Source organism: Temnothorax longispinosus, chromosome 4, assembly GCF_030848805.1.
Source record: "Temnothorax longispinosus isolate EJ_2023e chromosome 4, Tlon_JGU_v1, whole genome shotgun sequence".
NCBI lineage: Eukaryota > Metazoa > Arthropoda > Insecta > Hymenoptera > Formicidae > Temnothorax > Temnothorax longispinosus.
The window spans coordinates 10,361,839-10,378,743 of record NC_092361.1 but is presented as its reverse complement, the minus strand read 5'-3'; the positions used below and the strand labels follow the sequence as shown (position 1 = coordinate 10,378,743).

General features: G+C 42.6%; 2 protein-coding genes across 3 annotated transcripts in view; both read left to right on the top strand.

The window, feature by feature from the left end:
- Positions 1 to 16,905, top strand: part of LOC139812081 (cilia- and flagella-associated protein 58) — a 346,663-nt gene that overhangs the window by 25,358 nt on the left and 304,400 nt on the right. The gene's annotated exons all lie outside the window — the stretch shown is intronic.
- LOC139811278 (uncharacterized) lies at positions 11,523 to 15,009 on the top strand. Of its 2 annotated transcripts, none has more exons than XR_011731594.1 (3): positions 11,523 to 13,670; positions 13,748 to 13,948; positions 14,035 to 15,009. XR_011731594.1 is itself a non-coding variant. In XM_071775456.1 (3 exons), exons 1-3 carry the CDS (start codon positions 13,265 to 13,267, stop codon positions 14,538 to 14,540), a joined length of 1,113 nt encoding a protein of 370 aa, XP_071631557.1. In that variant the 5' UTR covers positions 13,062 to 13,264; the 3' UTR covers positions 14,541 to 15,007. The 2 variants fall into 2 exon arrangements, 1 of the variants encoding a protein (XP_071631557.1); XM_071775456.1 differs by having other exon boundaries at positions 13,062 to 13,670; positions 14,035 to 15,007.

Here is a 16,905-nt window from a genome sequence, read left to right as displayed (position 1 = left end):
AAAATAAACCCGAATTTTTCCCTAAAAATCGAACCCTTAAATTCAAACGCCCGCCATTTTGTCAAAAATCGATATTTTCAAAAACCCCTACGTCAAAGACTAAATTATAGTGTCAATTTTAATAATTTTTTTTGGTTTTTTTGATTCTGATGATTACAGATGAAATGGGAGTGGTCACCGCGAAGGACGTTTTTTTTGCGACAGTCGACAGAACCCAAGAATACTCCGCCAATATTGAATATTTTTTATTAAAAAAAATTTAACATATTCTTAAAAGTGTGTACTTTCATGTAGAAAACATACCAATACCATAATTCATATAGGTTTCCTTAAAAAAATTCACAAAAATTGCCTTTTTTTCGGACTTCTAATTGGGTATTCCCCCTTAACCCCATTAGCTCCCGGCAAGCCGGGCATCCAGCAGACACCAACTTGGAGGTGGGACAGACTTGAGGCGCAAACAACAGGTTGCGCCCTTATGAACGAGCAACTATGACTCCCAAACATTATCGCCAAAAAAATGTTATAAAGGCGTTGAGCCACTTGAAGTTTAGGAGATAGTTCCCAATAAAGGATTGCGGTTTCCTTTCTTCGCAGATTGCTCTGCTCTCCCTAACTTTCCGTGTCATAGACCCTTAATGGTGCGATCCTATAGCACGGAACGTATGCGCAATGCGGAATTGGCGGAACGAAATTTGTCCAATCGCAGACATTCTGCCAGTTGCGTTCCGCTGAAATATATTTTCTAAGGTCCCATGGAGCGGAACTCGCGGAAGCGCAATTGACGCTTGCCAATCACAAGATTGTTTCCCATAGATCCTTTTATTGTATCTATCGGAACAGTGTATATTATTGGCACGCACAGACTACGCTTCCGCATTTTTCGCTGCATAGGACATTAGAAAACAAATTTATGCGAATCGGAATCACACATACATCTGTCACATTAACGAATTCCATTTATATTCAACAAAATTGCCACCAATTGCTACAACATTCAATCGCTAAAAATGAATTCTAAAAAATTGTTTGTTATTATTTGCGTATTATTAAATAAATTAAAACAATGTTGGTGTTTATTTAAAAAGCAAGAACTACGCAGTAAGATTATAAAATTATATTCATTATGTATAGTCGCAAAAAGAAATGAAAATGAAAAACAACAAAGACATTGGTTACGACCTATATTTAGTATAGAGATGAGAAGATTAAAACAAGGAGCAAGTAAGAATCTTGTGAAGGAAATGCTGGCCGAAGACAGAAAAAAATATCAATATTATTTTAGAATGCCACCTCAATTATTTAATGCGTTATTAACATTGGTCGAACCAGTCATCATAAAACAATATGTTATTCGCGAACCTATTTCCCCTGACACTCGGCTCCAGATTACACTGCGCTATTTAGCATCAAGGGATAGTATGAAATCCCTGTTATATGCCTTCAGAGTTGCACACAACACAATCTCAAAAATTATATCCGAGACTTGTGAAGCTATTTGGAGTTGTCTAAAAGATTCAGTTTTTTTATGGACAATGAAGAGAGTTGGAAATCTGTAGCTGATAAAAATTTCAACGATTGTGAAACTCCGAATTGTATAGGTGCTATTAATGGAAAACATGTTTAAATCCAAGTAAGTTTTAAATGGAATTCTGAGTTTATTTATATAACGTTAAAACTTTATTGATAAGAAATAAAAGGCTTTGTTAAATATAAAAAGATTTATTTTATATTCAATGTACACAATACATATTGGTTGGCGCTCACTGTAAATAGTGTAAATAGCGTTTAATTGTGCTCCCGTTGTTCGTTAGTTAATCGTAATCAGTTCATGTTCGTTAGTATTAGTTGTCTCCACCGGTTTACGTAAGACGGCCAGTAAGGTTATATTCGAGTTAACGACTCGCGCGGAACGTTGGCGGATCGCGATCAATCGGTCTGTCAATAATCACCCGACTTGTGCTGCCCACCCCATCGGCGGCCGTTTCCGTAAGGACCTCGCGCCGCGAGTCGCGGGAGCGCGAGCCGGAAGAAGCATTCACACTCTCGTATCAGTCACGGAAGAGTCCAGACACGTTTCGAACACGATCGTATCGGCTCACGTTTCGGACTCCGCGAAGACTATTGCGCCCACTAAGAGCATTCGATTTCCTGCCTTTTCTGCTTTGCATGCCGCTTGCACGCTTTGGACATTCGGCACGCTTTGAACAGTCTCACCACCAAGGAGGCCAGCCACCCAGAGGAAGGCCGGAACCGACACCCAAGGGCCGGGCAACGAAACGGTGAGTCGCATTCACTCCGTTTGCGTGCATCGTGCACCCGTTTTGTACGTGAGGGGATCGCGCCCCTCTGGTCCTTCGAGAGTTTATCGTTGTACCATTTGCGTCCCCGAGGCGGACTCACACCCCCCCCCCCCCGAGCATTTGGTCCTTTGAGCCGGATTGTGCGTAGAAGTGGACCTCGCATTAGTGAAAACCGCCAGCGTCTCGTGCTTCTCGTTAATATTCGGTCGTGCCATGGCGTGGACGATAAATCGGTATCGCCGACGACCGCCGCGATATCTCTCGTTCGCAGTATTCGGCTCGCTGCGAGAATACGCGCGGAATACCTCGTGGCACGCCATTATCGTTATTCGTTGTGGAAAATACACGCGTCGACTCGTCATCGGCATTAGCGGACAATCGGTGTTGCTAGTTTCGCGGCGCGCCATTGCCGTTGATCGCTCTTGTCGATTGAACGCTTGTGCAACATAAGTCGTCATCGTCGTTATTCGGACGAACGATACGATTTATATTCATACTCAAGGTATATTCATTTGCGAATATTCCTTCGTGCTTCGCGCAAATTTCGAACCGAACCATCCGCTACTCGTCGCTACGGCGAGCCGGGCGGTGTTGTTTTTATTTTTTCCGCATTCCACACTCGAAGCCTTCGACTCTTCGACGATATCCATACTCGAAGTATTCGACGCTTCGACAATATTATTGTGTTGAACTTGCCATCGCCTCGCTCGTGCGTTGGAGTTGATTATCCCGGCGATTCAACCTGAGTTTGAACCTCGGCGACTCAAACCGAGATAGCATAATTTCGTTTTGTTCGAGCACTCGCGCGGGCACATCGACCTTCAAGATGAATAGGGGGTGCAAACAGCGACGCGAACTGTGCGTTCGGCGCATGAGAGAAATTCATCAATATTCGATGCTCGCGGTAGACAACGTGTCGATGAGACCAACCTTTATCGTTCGTTATCCGACGGTAGCCCAATTAGTTCAGGATTTTGAGGAGGCTCACCTCCAAGTAATTCAGAATGCTAATGATGAAGAATTCGCGTCGAAGACGCGATACGTGACGAGTTCGACAAAATGCGTTTTGCCGTAATAGGGCGGTATGAAAGCTTCGTTCCCGCGCCGGGGACCAATGCGTCCTCGCGGGTTGCGCCGCTCGCGCCCCAATCCGCGATCAGACTACCAAAGATCGCCCTCCCACAATTTACGGGTGATCTTGGCCAATGACCATCCTTCATTGCGCTGTACAACACGGCGATCCACGAAAATAGCAGCGTGTCCGCTATCGAGAAATATCAGTACTTCGTACTTCTGTCCTCGTTATCGGGGGAGGTTTTCGGCGTCGTGAAAAACTTGCCCATGAGGCGCTGCTATCACGATATCAGGATAAAAGAAAATTAGCCACGCAATATTGGCGCTTCCTCGTGCATGCCACCCCCTTGAATGCGGATTCCGCCGAATCCTTTTGTTCGTTGTTAGACGCCTTCAATGAAAACACGCGTGCCTTGAAGATGATGGACTACCCGGTGGAGTCCTGGGATTTCATGCTCTTCAATCACTTGTTGGAGAAGCTAACTCCCTCTCTAAGGGAGAAATTTGAGTCAGCTCACATGACCGTGGAATCGCCGCGATACGAGCAATTGATAACGTATCTGTCGGGATACTGTACAGTCCTCGCGCCGGTAGCCGACTCGTCAAATAAATCGAAAGTACAAAATCCGCCTGCTAAGAAAGCCGCGTCGACTACCTCGCTCGTCGCACAGAACGTCGCGTGCCTCCAGTGCAAGGAGCAACATTCCTTTGCGAAATGTCCTGAATTTCTGAAGCTCTCGGTTAAGGAGAGGTACAACTTTGTTCGCGAACGGGGGGTATGCCTGAATTGTCTTCGCACCGGACATCATTCGAGAAATTGTTTGTCGGCATGGACATGCCGGACGTGTCATGCAAAACACCACTCGCTCCTGAACTTCGAGCAAAGCATCGCCCCGCCGCAAGGGGGCGCCGCGACCCCCGCGAAGTCAAAGGACAAACCGATTGTTGCGATGGCTAGCGTGGCCAATGGCGTGGTCTTGTTGTCGACCGTAAGAGCGGAAGCCATTGACGTGCTTGGCAACCCGTTTTCGGTTCGCATATTGTTGAATAGCGCGAGTCAGGCCAACTTCATCACGAAGAGTTGCCTGTAGCGGGGCGGTTTCGCCCGGACGAAACACCGCGTGACAGTGTTAGGCGTCAGCGAGACAAAGGCCGCCACAACGCGGGGCCTTACGTCATTCGTGATCCGAGCGCGAGATTGCGACGATATTCGTCTCCCCATCGAAGACACGGTGCTTCCTCGCATCACCTCGCCGCTGCCAAACGAACGTGTTGCGGCAAAATCATGGAGTCACCTACGGGGGCTGCAGCTAGCAGATCCGGACTATTACATACCCGGTTCAATTGACATTCTATTGGGAGCGGAATCCTTCGTATCAGTACTTAGAAACGGTCGTCGCACCGGTACTCATGGGGAGCCGGACGTCTTCAATACGGTTTTCGGCTGGGTTCTGATGGGCTCGGTTTCCCCCTCCTTGCAAGTGCAATCGCTGCACTCCTTTGCCACCACGCTCGAGTCGATCGACGCGTCGGTGGAAAGGTTTTGGAAGTTGGAAGAAGTTCCGGAACACGCTCCGATTTTAGAGGAGAACCGGCGTTGCAGGGAGACCGTTGATAAAACCACGCGTCGCAACCATTCGGGCCGTTTCGTGGTCTCATACCCCTTTACATCGCACCCTCCTTCATTCGTGGACTCGCGACCCATAGCAGTCAATCGGTTACGCGCACTCGAACGCCGATTCAAATTGGATCCCGAACTTAGAAAAGGTTATAACGCGTTCTTACAGGATTATCTCGATAGCGGACATATGGAGGTTGCAGACTAGACTTCTTCATCGGACGGTTGCGTCTATTATATGCCCCATCATGGGGTGTACAAACTCGATAGTACGACCACCAAATTGCGGGTCGTGTTTGACGCTTCGTCCAAATGCCCGAACAGTATATCGCTAAACAACACATTGCTCAGTGGACCGAAATTACAACCAGACATAATCGCGCTCCTAATTAGATTCCGAGCTGAACCGGTAGCTATCACCGCGGACGTGAAGCAGATGTTTCGCCAAATCTGGATAGACCCGGAGCAACGGGATTATCAACGCATTGTCTGGCGTTTTTCGGAGTCGGATCCTATCTTGGATTACCTGCTCAAAACGGTCACCTTCGGCGTCACCTCTTCTCCATTCCTAGCGATCTATTGCCTGCTCCGTCTAGCTTATGAGTATCGTGATAAGTATCCGCTGGTTTACGCTCTACTACTCAAGGCTCTATACGTGGACGACGTCGTAGCCAGCGTCCGCACAATCGCACAAGGCATCGCGCTTTGCGATCAATTGATAGAACTGTTCCGGAGCGCCGGTTTTGAGTTGCGCAAATGGGCGAGTAGCCATACTGCCGCGTTGGATGGACTTGACCCTGATATCTGTAGTCAATCCATGCGTTCCTTTGACATGACAGAGGATCAGGGGCTCAAGGTTCTAGGCCTCCGCTGGCATTCAACAGTGGATAGCTTTGGATTTCAGATCAACCCCTTGACCCGAACATGCACCAAGCGCACCGTTTTATTGGGAGTAGCGCGCATGTTTGACCCTCTAGGATTTTTGGCACTGCTTACGTTCACCGCAAAAGGATTGATTCAGTATTTGTGGACCCTCAAGCTCGACTGGGACGACGAACCGCCGGAAGAGGTTCGCCGCCAGTGGGAACGATATCAATCGGAGCTCGACGCGTTGAGCTCCCTTCGGATACCTCTTACGTTCCCCGTGGGTGATGGTGTTCGTCGCGAGTTGCACAGGTTTTGTGACGCGAGCGAACGGGGTTATGGGACTGTAACGTACATTCGCGCTGTCACTCCATCGGAGGTCAAGGTTATAATTCTGTGCGCCAAAGCAAAAGTGGCTCCGTTACGCGCCCTCTCCCTACCTCGCTTGGAGCTCTGCGCCGCGTTGGTTCTCGGTAATTTGATCGATTACGTCCGGCAGGTCCTATTGGGACACCTGGAAATTGATGCTGAGTACGCCTGGTCCGATGCCAAGGTCGTGCTATACTGGACCCATTCCTCCCCGCATAAATGGAAAACGTTCGTTCGCAATCGCGTTGCCCGAATACAAGAAAAGGTGCCGGTCACGGCTTGGGGTCACGTGGCCTCTGAGCTTAACCCCGCGGATCATTGCTCCCGTGGCCTGTTCCCGCGCGAACTCGTGGCTAATACTACGTGGTGGGAGGGCCCCGAGTGGCTGCTCGATTTCGAAGGCCGCGCCGAACCGGTCCTTTCTGGGGAATCGTCCCCAAGCGAGGAGGAGAGAATCGTATCGCTCGCCGCGATCAACCTACCTAACCCCATATACGCCCTATTAGATAGATTCTCGTCACTAGATAAGATTTGTAGGATAGTTGGATATATCACCAGAATCACCCAAAATTTAAAGGGTAAATCAATACCCGCGACCTTGGCAGTCGATCAGGTCGAAGCGCATCGCGCGCTCTTGATCGTCGTTAGATTTGTGCAGACGGAGGTCTTCAGCGAGGAGATCGACCGACTTAGGAACGGAAAGAGATTACCGAAGCCTTTTCTCAAACTCGCGCCCTTTCTGGACTTAGAGAGTGTTTTCAGGGTAGGCGGCAGGCTCGTCCATTTGGGACTGGCGTTCGAGGCCAAACACCCCGTCCTACTGCCGAACAAACATCGCTTGACGGATCTCGTCGTTGAACATGTGCACCGGGCTCAACTGCACCCGGGTAGACGCACGCTGCAATACTTGCTCGCTCAACGTTTTTGGATCCTTGGGTTCCACTGCGCGATTCGGCGGGTGCTCTCGAGATGTTATAAGTGCTTCCGCGCGAACCCGCATGCTACTCAACCCATCATGGCGACACTACCGGCCGAGAAAGTCAGCCAAGCCAAGCCCTTTTCGATCAGTGGCGTGGATTTTGCGGGGCCCTTCGCGATGGTCACGCGACGGGCTCGGGGAGTCTCCTCCTTTAAGGTGTACGTTTGCCTCTTCGAGTGCTTCGCGGTCAAGGCGATACACCTGGAGGTGGCCTTCTCACTGTCTACGGACTCTTTCCTCGCTGCGTTGCGGCGCTTCGTGGCCCGACGCGGCCGCTGTTCGCTCCTATATAGCGATTGCGGCACGAATTTTGTAAAAACCGCGCGCGAACTCGAAAAGTGCATGTCTCTCGTAGTTGAGCGAGAACAAATAAAGTGGTCGTTTAATCCCTCCTTGGCTCCCCATTTCGAGGGCCTCTGGGAGACGGGGGTCCGATCACTTAAGACTCACCTTCGAAAGGTGATAGGGGATCAGATCTTATCATTCAAAGTATTCATTACGGTCCTTGCTCAGATTGAGTCTGTCCTCAACTCCCGGCCTCTCTGCCCTATGAGCACCGACCCTTCAGACCTCGAGGTCCTATCCCCGGGCCATTTTCTAACAATGGAACTCCTAGTGTCAGTTCCCACTCCCGACGTGGCTCCGTTGCCAATAAATCGTTTGAGTCGATGGCAACTCATTCAACGCATCCACCGCGACTTCTGGAAGCGCTGGCACGTAGAGTATCTCAACACGCTCCAACAGCGTCCCAAATGGTGGACCTCTGCCGGTACTCTCGACGTGGGCACGTTGGTCCTCATCAAGGACGCAAACTCGTCCCCCCTACGTTGGAGACGTGGACGCATAGAAGCGCTGCATCCGGGTAGCGACGGCGTTCCGCGGGTCGCCACGGTGAAGATGGCGGATGGTTCGATCGTGCGTCCCTTGGTGAAGCTATGCCCCTTGCCGGTGGGCACTCCACCTCGGAAGCCCGCTACAGTTTAAAAATACAACACGTTGTATTTTAGTGGGCGGTATGGTTGGCGCTCACTGTAAATAGTGTAAATAGCGTTTAATTGTGCTCTCGTTGTTCGTTAGTTAATCGTAATCAGTTCATGTTCGTTAGTATTAGTTGTCTCCACCGGTTTACGTAAGACGGCCGGTAAGGTTATATTCGAGTTAACGACTCGCGCGAAACGTTGGCGGATCGCGATCAATCGGTCTGTCAATAATCACGCGACTCACCCGACTCGTGCTGCCCATCGGCGGCCGTTTCCGTAAGGACCTCGCGCCGCGAGTCGCGGGAGCGCGAGCCGGAAGAACCATTCACACTCTCGTATCAGTCACGGAAGAGTCCAGACACGTTTCGAACACGATCGTATCGGCTCACGTTTTGGACCCCGCGAAGACATTGCGCCCACTAAGAGCATTCGATTTCCTGCCTTTTCTGCTTTGCATGCCGCTTGTACGCTTTGGACATTCTGCACGCTTTGGACATTCGGCACGCTTTGGACAGTCTCACCACCAAGGAGGCCAGCCACCCAAAGGAAGGCCGGAACCAATATCCAAGGGCCGGGCAACGAAACGGTGAGTCGCATTCACTCCGTTTGCGTGCAACGTGCACCCGTTTTGTACGTGAGAGGATCGCGCCCCTCTGGTCCTTCGAGAGTTTATTGTTGTACCATTTGCGTCCCTGGGGCGGACTCACCCCCTCCCCCCCGAGCACATATTATGGTAAAAAGACAATATGTGTTCTTGTTACAGGCTCCACCAAACAGCGGATCGACATACTACAATTACAAAGGCCATCACAGCATTAATCTCCTCGGAATCAGCGATGCAAACTATTGCTTTACAATAGTCGATATTGGTGCCGAAAGTAGGCAAAGTGATGGAGGAGTCTTCCGCAACAACGAAATTGGGAACCGCTTCGAAGTTAATTCGTTCAAACTTCCAAACCCGAAATAGATTGAAATTGACGGATCAGAATTACCCTAGTAGCAGATGAAGCTTTTCCATTATCTATGTAGATGATGATGAGACCATATCCGCAAAGTAGAAAACTCAACATTGGGAAAAAAGTATTCAATTATCGACTTAGCCGTGCAAAAAGGGTTGTGGAGATCGCTTTCAGCATATTAGTGGCTCAATTGAGAATATACCGAAGGCCAATCATCGCAAATGTCAGCAATGTACGCAAAATTGTACAAGCAACTGTAGCACTGCACAATTTTATTATAAAAAACGAAGCGCAATTAACGGGAAGTAAATCATATTTACACAACTCTTGAAGATATGCGTACAAGCCATGGAGTTCGCAATATGCCACTTTGTCGAAGCCGCGGCAATAAAAATGCTATTGCAGTCAAAGAAGCGTATTCGACATATTTTCAAAGTACTGGTGCGTTATCTTACCAGTGGGAAAAAGCGTTACAAAACAATTTTTAATTAATGATTGACAATAATTGACGATTTGTCTCTATAAAAAATTTTATAAATAGTACTGTAAGTATATGTAAGTTAGTAAAGCGTAGATATACTTATAAACACTAGATAAACTTATTCGTAAGGCTTGTATGTGGTATGTCATAATAAAAATACATTTTGTTTGAAAATAACTTGTATTTGTTTGAAACTAAATATACGTAGTATACAATAATAGTCATACTTAATATTAATGTAATAAAAAAGAAAAATAAATAGATATATATAATAATAATGTAACGTAGTAAAAAAAGTTTCTTTTATATCAGATAGCAGATTAAGTAAACATAAAGTAAATATAATTTATTTATAGTTATTGATTATTTAATTTATTTTGCTGTTCCATGAGCATAACAAGGAATTTTATTTCTAATTCAATTCGCTTTCTGTAGGCAGTTTTCCTTCCGAGTATCCTTCTCCGAGTAGAAGTAAAAATTCATCAACTCCGTTAAGTTTTTTATTGGTTTCGAGTAATGTTGTGATAACGGTTTCGTGAAATCTTTCTGACTTTTTTTCTGAAATATTATTAATTTTTAACATAAAATAAATTTATTGAAATGTCTAATAAAGTGATATAGAACCGTACTTTTACTTAAGTTTAAATCAATTTCTCCGGAGTTTGATGGCAGCGATAAGTTTGATATATTGCTGCTCGCATTGCTGCTCGCATTGCTGCATGTTGGTTGGGGTACCAACACTGATTGTGAGTCTTCACTAACTTCAGTTAACATACTTTCATTTTCTTCATTGTTTTGAACGTTTGATGATAGACTAGTACATGTTCTAGAGAGAAAAACAGCACTTTTAATATCGGATCGGATCTTAACAAAAAATAGTCAAGAACCTTGGAGAAAAATTCCTATTGCGTGGATACTAATTTTAAGTGCCAAAGAGGACTAAATTAAATAACCAAGTCAAGTCTGGAGTGTCTCTGTATTTTAAATATATTGACTTTTTAAATAATGTATATATTAAATTATTAAACTTACAAAGATTTTCCTAAGACATTTTCCAAAAACTTTATCTGTTCGTAGAACCTAAAGGAACTTTCTTTCAAAGTTGAAGTTTTAGCAGCAGACCCACTTGGAATGTACATATGTTTTTTTGCTTCCTCATAGAAGCTTTGTGATAGTGAAAAAAATTTTTTTCCACATTTTGATGGAAATAGGTTTAGAATGTTCCAAAATGTTGAGAAATCATATTAAGGTAAATGTCCCCATGGCCGACCATGTTCCCTCTACCAACCTTTTCGACGTGAAACGTTGTTTACGAGGCTGCTGATTCAACAACACGTTCATTAGTGCAGTGGAAAAATTCAGGAATTCGTGCAGTACAAAAGAATTATAACGTGCAGAGTAAGTACAATAGTTAAATATATTTTTTTTCGCATTTCTTGCCGCACGTCACGTTCCACGCGTATTCTTAAGAGTGAGGTTAGGAATTGTCGGTCGCCTAAATAGTCCGTATTTCGTTCAAAATCCTTTTGTAAGGAATAATTCGAGCGCTAAATGGTTTGTTACAATTTGATTGCCATATTCGAAAAAAAAAATTAGTCAAAAACTGTTATTTTTTTTATTTATTCGATGGTCGAGGTTAGACACAGCAAAACGCCTGCATGTTCCCAGTACCATACACGTAAACGTCAGTATATTGTCGAACACTAAAATATCTATAAAAAATTTTATAAATTTTGTTGTTCGATCATAAATGCTGTAGAATTTATGATCGAAGTTTGCGTACATGACAATAATTTATTCCCTGCTACGCAGATTACATAACGCAGAGATATCTATAGATTTTTGTGACTGGCGGTAAAGAAATGAGAAAAAATTTTATAATAATATAAATGGGAGCAATAATTACAACAATAATAATAGTATTATAATAATAGTATTAATGATTACTTTAAAAAAAAATTGATTTCTTTGATAGAAATGGCGAAGACTAAGAAGGAGAAGAAGAGACAGAAATACACAGAAGAAACTTTAAAAGCAGCTGTAGCTGCTGCAAAGGCTGGGCGAGGACTTCGGGCAGTCAGTCTCCAATATAATGTACCAAAAACCACTATCCGCGACAAAATGTCTCAGCCTGAAATAGTTCTGAAGAAAGGTGGACCTCCGACCGTACTTTCCGACGAAGAAGAGCAACAAATCGTTCAGTGGATGATGCACATGAGTGTATGCGGATTTCCAGTCACGAAAAGTGTCCTCATTTCTAGTGTGGCAAGTCTTATGAAAGAACTGAATCGAGAGAATCCATTTACAAATAATTGCCCAGGCCGCAGCTGGTATGATGGATTTCTCAAGCGTCACCCGGAGTTGGCACAAAGAATTGCCCAAAATCTATCATACTCGCGATCATCAGTAACCGAAATTGCTTTACGAAAATGGTTTGCCGAAGTTAAGACTCATTTAGAGAAGGAAAATGCTGCCGATCTTGATGCGACAAGGATTTTTAATTGCGACGAGTCAGCGTTTTATCTCAGCCCAAAGAGCGAAAAAGTATTAGTAAAAAAAGGAGATAAAGCTGTGTACAACTTTATCAATAACGATGATAAAGAATGTTTGACAGTTTTGTTCACGGCCAGTGCTGCTGGCGCAATGGCACCGCCGATGATTCTTTTTACATACGAAAGGATACCTGCCAGCATATCTGCAAGTATTCCCGAATCGTGGGGAATAGGAAAAACGGAGAGCGGGTGGATGACCGGCGAAAGTTTTTTCGAGTATGTCACGAACGTATTTTATCCCTGGCTGGTTGCAAATAGTATCTCATTTCCTGTCGTGCTGTACATGGACGGGCATTCGTCACATCTAACTATGGCGCTTAGTGAATTCTGTAGAATTCACAAGATTATACTCGTTGCGTTGTACCCTAATGCAACGCATGTAATACAGCCACTTGATGTTGCCTTTTTTCGGCCAGCAAAAGGTGCCTGGCGTAAAGCGACGACTGAATGGAGAATGAACCATAACGGCATACGAATGAGAAAGGAGCACTTCGCACCTCTACTCCAACAAGCTCTCGATACGATCCGCAGCTCCGATATTCTGCGTAGAGGATTCGAGGCTTGTGGTTTGCATCCATTAAATCCAGATGCTGTGAATTATCAGAAACTGATTTCCCGTTTGAAATCAACGGTTGAAACAAACAAACAGAGCGCAAGAGAAATTCCTGAGGCTGATCCTGACAATTTCCTAACATTCATCGAAAAATACATCCCTAAGACTACGCTGCAGAATTTTAAATTTTCTGAAAACCTGGAATCGTGGACGGGCGATTTAGAGGATCAGAGTCTTTTTCGAGTTTGGAGTGCTATTCGTCAACGTAATAGAACTTTATTTTGCTAATAATTTGCTTTAATAATGATTATTCTATCATTTTTTTTTCAATCTTGCTTTTCCTCGTCTTCTTTACTCTTTTCTTCGTTTCTTTATTTTGTTGATCATTTTCTTTATATAGCGTTTACCGGTTCTTTTTTTAATCTTACTTTTGCTTGGTTTCTCTATCTACTTTTCCTTTTCGATCTCGCTTTCTCTAGACTCGAAAAGACAACGCGACGATGCGACAACTTCTCACGATAATACGAATAGTATGCCGAAGCAGGAAACAGCGAGTCTGGAGAGAGAAGAACAGCAATACTCGGATCACGAAGTCGCTGTAATCCCTGTTCAACATGCAACTGTCGACGTCAAGAGCGAAAAAGAAATTTCCTGTTTTACGTTGAAGTTCGAAAATTTGCAAAATCTTGACTTCAATAAGAACGACTTGCTTATCGATTCGACTATTACAGAAAAAGTTATCCATTGTGACTTGATCGAGACACTTATAGACGAGGCAACAATAATGAAAGTCGAGGATGATGGTTCACTGTCAAAAGTCATTGAGAACCCCGGCGATAATCAAATCTTCAATATCGATTCATCTCTACTGGAAAGCGCGACGAACAATTCACTGCATCAGAAGACAACTCTCGTTGATCGTGAAACTGCTTCAAAAAGTACATCCATGTTCATGGAATGATTTTCTATAGCGCCCGTTGATTTTTATTCAAACGTGAAATCTTTTTTTGTATAGGTGAAGAAGAAAGGACATTGCAGAGACATTCCACACTCCAATCCACACTCGATGAACCGATGGATATTTCGTGCCAGCATCTTATTGACAGCGATCACAACCTCTGCGCTGGGACGGCGAATAGCGACTTGGAGTTCATCGCACAACAGTCAACGGCGTCAGGGCCACAAGCTGTGGATCTCGAAAATGATCTTTCAATAGGTACTACATATGCACATACTGAATGCATAATTCAAAACAATTATGCAACTTTTCTTTAGAATGCATATAAACCATGCATATTTCAGGGGAAAGAAGAGTATCGCGACAGACTCCTAATTCTGACGTTCTCGTGGGAGCATCAGAATATGCCAGACAAAGCAGTTCACAGGCATGCGAAATGATACCGCCTACGACGAGCGGTCACTGTATGCCTCAGAATGTTCCCGTCCCATTTCAAAAAGCCCTTTTCTGGCCATTGCCAACCGAGAAAGATGACAAGAAACGACGCAAAAAAGAAAAAATTCCGACCGTTGTGACTTCTCAAGAGTGGCAGGCATATCATGCAGCGAAAGCATTAGAAAAAATTAAGAAGAACAATGATATTGAAGAAAGAAAGAGAAATCGCGAATTAGCTAGTATTAACAAAAAAAGAGAAGCCGAAGAGAAGAAAAAAAAAAGACTCGAAGCTGCTGAAGAAAAAAAACGTATCATCGAAGCTGAAAAAGAAAGGAAACGCTTGGAACGAGAAGAAAAGGCGAGGAAAAGACAAGAGCAGTTAAAGAAAAAAAAAAGTCAAAGTAAAGAAAGTTAGTTAATATAACTATGTAACATTCATCCGGTTGCAATGCATCTACTTTTAAGTATATATCTATATCTATATCTATATATTTATATCTATATCTATCTATATCTGTATATTTTAAGTATATATCTATATATCTATTAAATAGCATACATTAATTATATCTATTGTATTGTGGAGATCGTGTGTTATAAATAAATGTAATATGCATAGTATACGAACGAAAAGCATTTCGAGATATTATGTTACGATTATATAACCGTTCAATATATATTCCTTATTCTTTACATATCTACTCATCTATGAATTCTCTTTATCGTTCAAGTCAGCGATAACCTCTTTGATATTGATTGTTTGATATCATCAAATTAAAATAGAATACCTATTTTCATGATTTATGTGTATTTTTTATGTTTATCATTGATTTATGTTCATTTTTATGTTTACTTTTCGTTTGAAACCTCCGCCTCGCATGCTCTGAAAAAAGGTGATCGGTAATGGGGACATGCCCGGTCGTAATTGGACACAGCTGGTCGGTAGAGGGGATACGCACTAGTGCGCCTTTATTCTTCTCTATCTAGAAAAATACTTGACGGAATGGATTGAGCCTACGATTTTTCGAAAGTGCATGGATGAAGCTATCCACCAGTATGAAACCCTTTATCGAATTTATTTTTGTTACGCTTGACAACGCCATTCTTTTGTTGGGTCGGCCTTATAGGTGTCGGCCATAGGGACATTTACCTTAATAAAAAATTTGTGTGTGTGTGTGTGTGTGTGTGTACGGATTTTTTGTACACGCATCTACTTCTACAATTTTTTAGATACCGGGTTGAAATTTTACACACAAATAGAGAATCATAGAAAGTATGTTCTCCTCTAATTTTATTAAAATCTGTCGACCGGTATGGATTTTAAGGGGATTTTCATTTTTTAGAAAAGTGTGTTTTACGCTGTATTTTTCTCAATATTTGAGATATTGATCTATTTTTAATTTTATTATATTCTTTAGTTTTTCTACCCCTATTTCATATATAATTCTTTAAGATTTGGTTAATTAGATCCATTTTTATACGCGATCAAAAGTCCATAATATTTTTAGAAATATGTGTTGCAAATTTCGAAATATCGGGCTATTTATAGTTTTATTATTGTATATTCTTATTGGTGAATGAGTTACCGATTTTTGCTTAAAAAGTTACATGTATAAGTTATACATGTAATTTTATATAGAGTATCATTAAAAGAAGGTTGGTATTGAATTTGGCAATAATCGACAAAAAGATTTTTTTTTTATACAAAATTTTGAATTTTTGAGAAAATCAATACAATTAGTACAAAGTCTGATGTATTGATTTTCTCAAAAAACTGTTTGTAGAATTACTAAGCTGTCCTGCTATCAATTTCACATATTATATGTCATTTTGATAAGTTATCAAGTTTTATACGGCCCTGGGGCATGCGTAAGCATTTTGCTCCTCCAACGAAAAACAAAAAAACAGTATTTTAAAATTTGCGAAAGTTAGAACTTTTACATATTTAAATGTTTAAAAAAAGTTCATCTCTAATAAAAAACAAAAAAATGGCCCAATATCTCAAAATTTGCGGAAATTAGAAAACCCATAGGCATTTATACTGTGGAAAAATTAAAACTTCCTTAAAATAAAAAAAATGTATAAATTTTTATCAAAATGAGAGGAAAAAATAAAAGGATCGTACTACCTTACTTAAGTGCCAAAATACAACGCGATACAGAATTAGAAAAAATAATTTAAAAGTGTGCAAATTAGAAAATTGCACATTATTTCCGTGGAAGAATTATCTAACCGATTGAACAAAATGGAAGTAAGAAATATCTGCAATTAGTAGGGATTATTTTAGTAAAAACATTAATTATTCAATTGATTTTTGTAATAGTATAACAGATATTAGTCGCAATAAAGCTTATCACAATAAAAAAGTGTGCAAGTAGAAACTTGCACATTGCTTCCTCATAGTTTTTAGTGTGCAAGTAAAAATTTGCACACTCCTTTCTCATAGTTTTTAAGTGTGCAAGTAGAAACCTGCACAATTGCTTCCTTATAGGTTTTAAGTATACCTTAAGGTTTTAATATACTCCTCGAATTTCATGTTTCTAGGTTTAAAGGTTTGGGCTGGGCGTAGATGAATCAGTCGGAATATTGAATTATATATGAATATATATTAGATACATGTATGTATCCACATACACATACACACATTATTTTAAACGTATTGCACACGTGTATTGCAAATTAATTAAAGAAAACAGCAATTTGTTCAAAATATTTAGTTATAAAAACTAATGTGGAAATTTCAATAAAGGTATTTACTCAAATTTTGTAAAAAAATTCCC

What these genes read in the sequence shown, in the direction of transcription:
- LOC139811278 (XM_071775456.1), top strand. Translation starts at nt 13,265, where the DNA reads ATGCCGAAGCAGGAAACAGCGAGTCTGGAGAGAGAAGAACAGCAATAC. An exon ending in TCGTGAAACTGCTTCAAAAA is followed by an intron (nt 13,671 to 13,747) that starts GTACATCCATGT and finishes TTTTTTGTATAG; the next exon opens with GTGAAGAAGAAAGGACATTG. An exon ending in CGAAAATGATCTTTCAATAG is followed by an intron (nt 13,949 to 14,034) that starts GTACTACATATG and finishes TGCATATTTCAG; the next exon opens with GGGAAAGAAGAGTATCGCGA.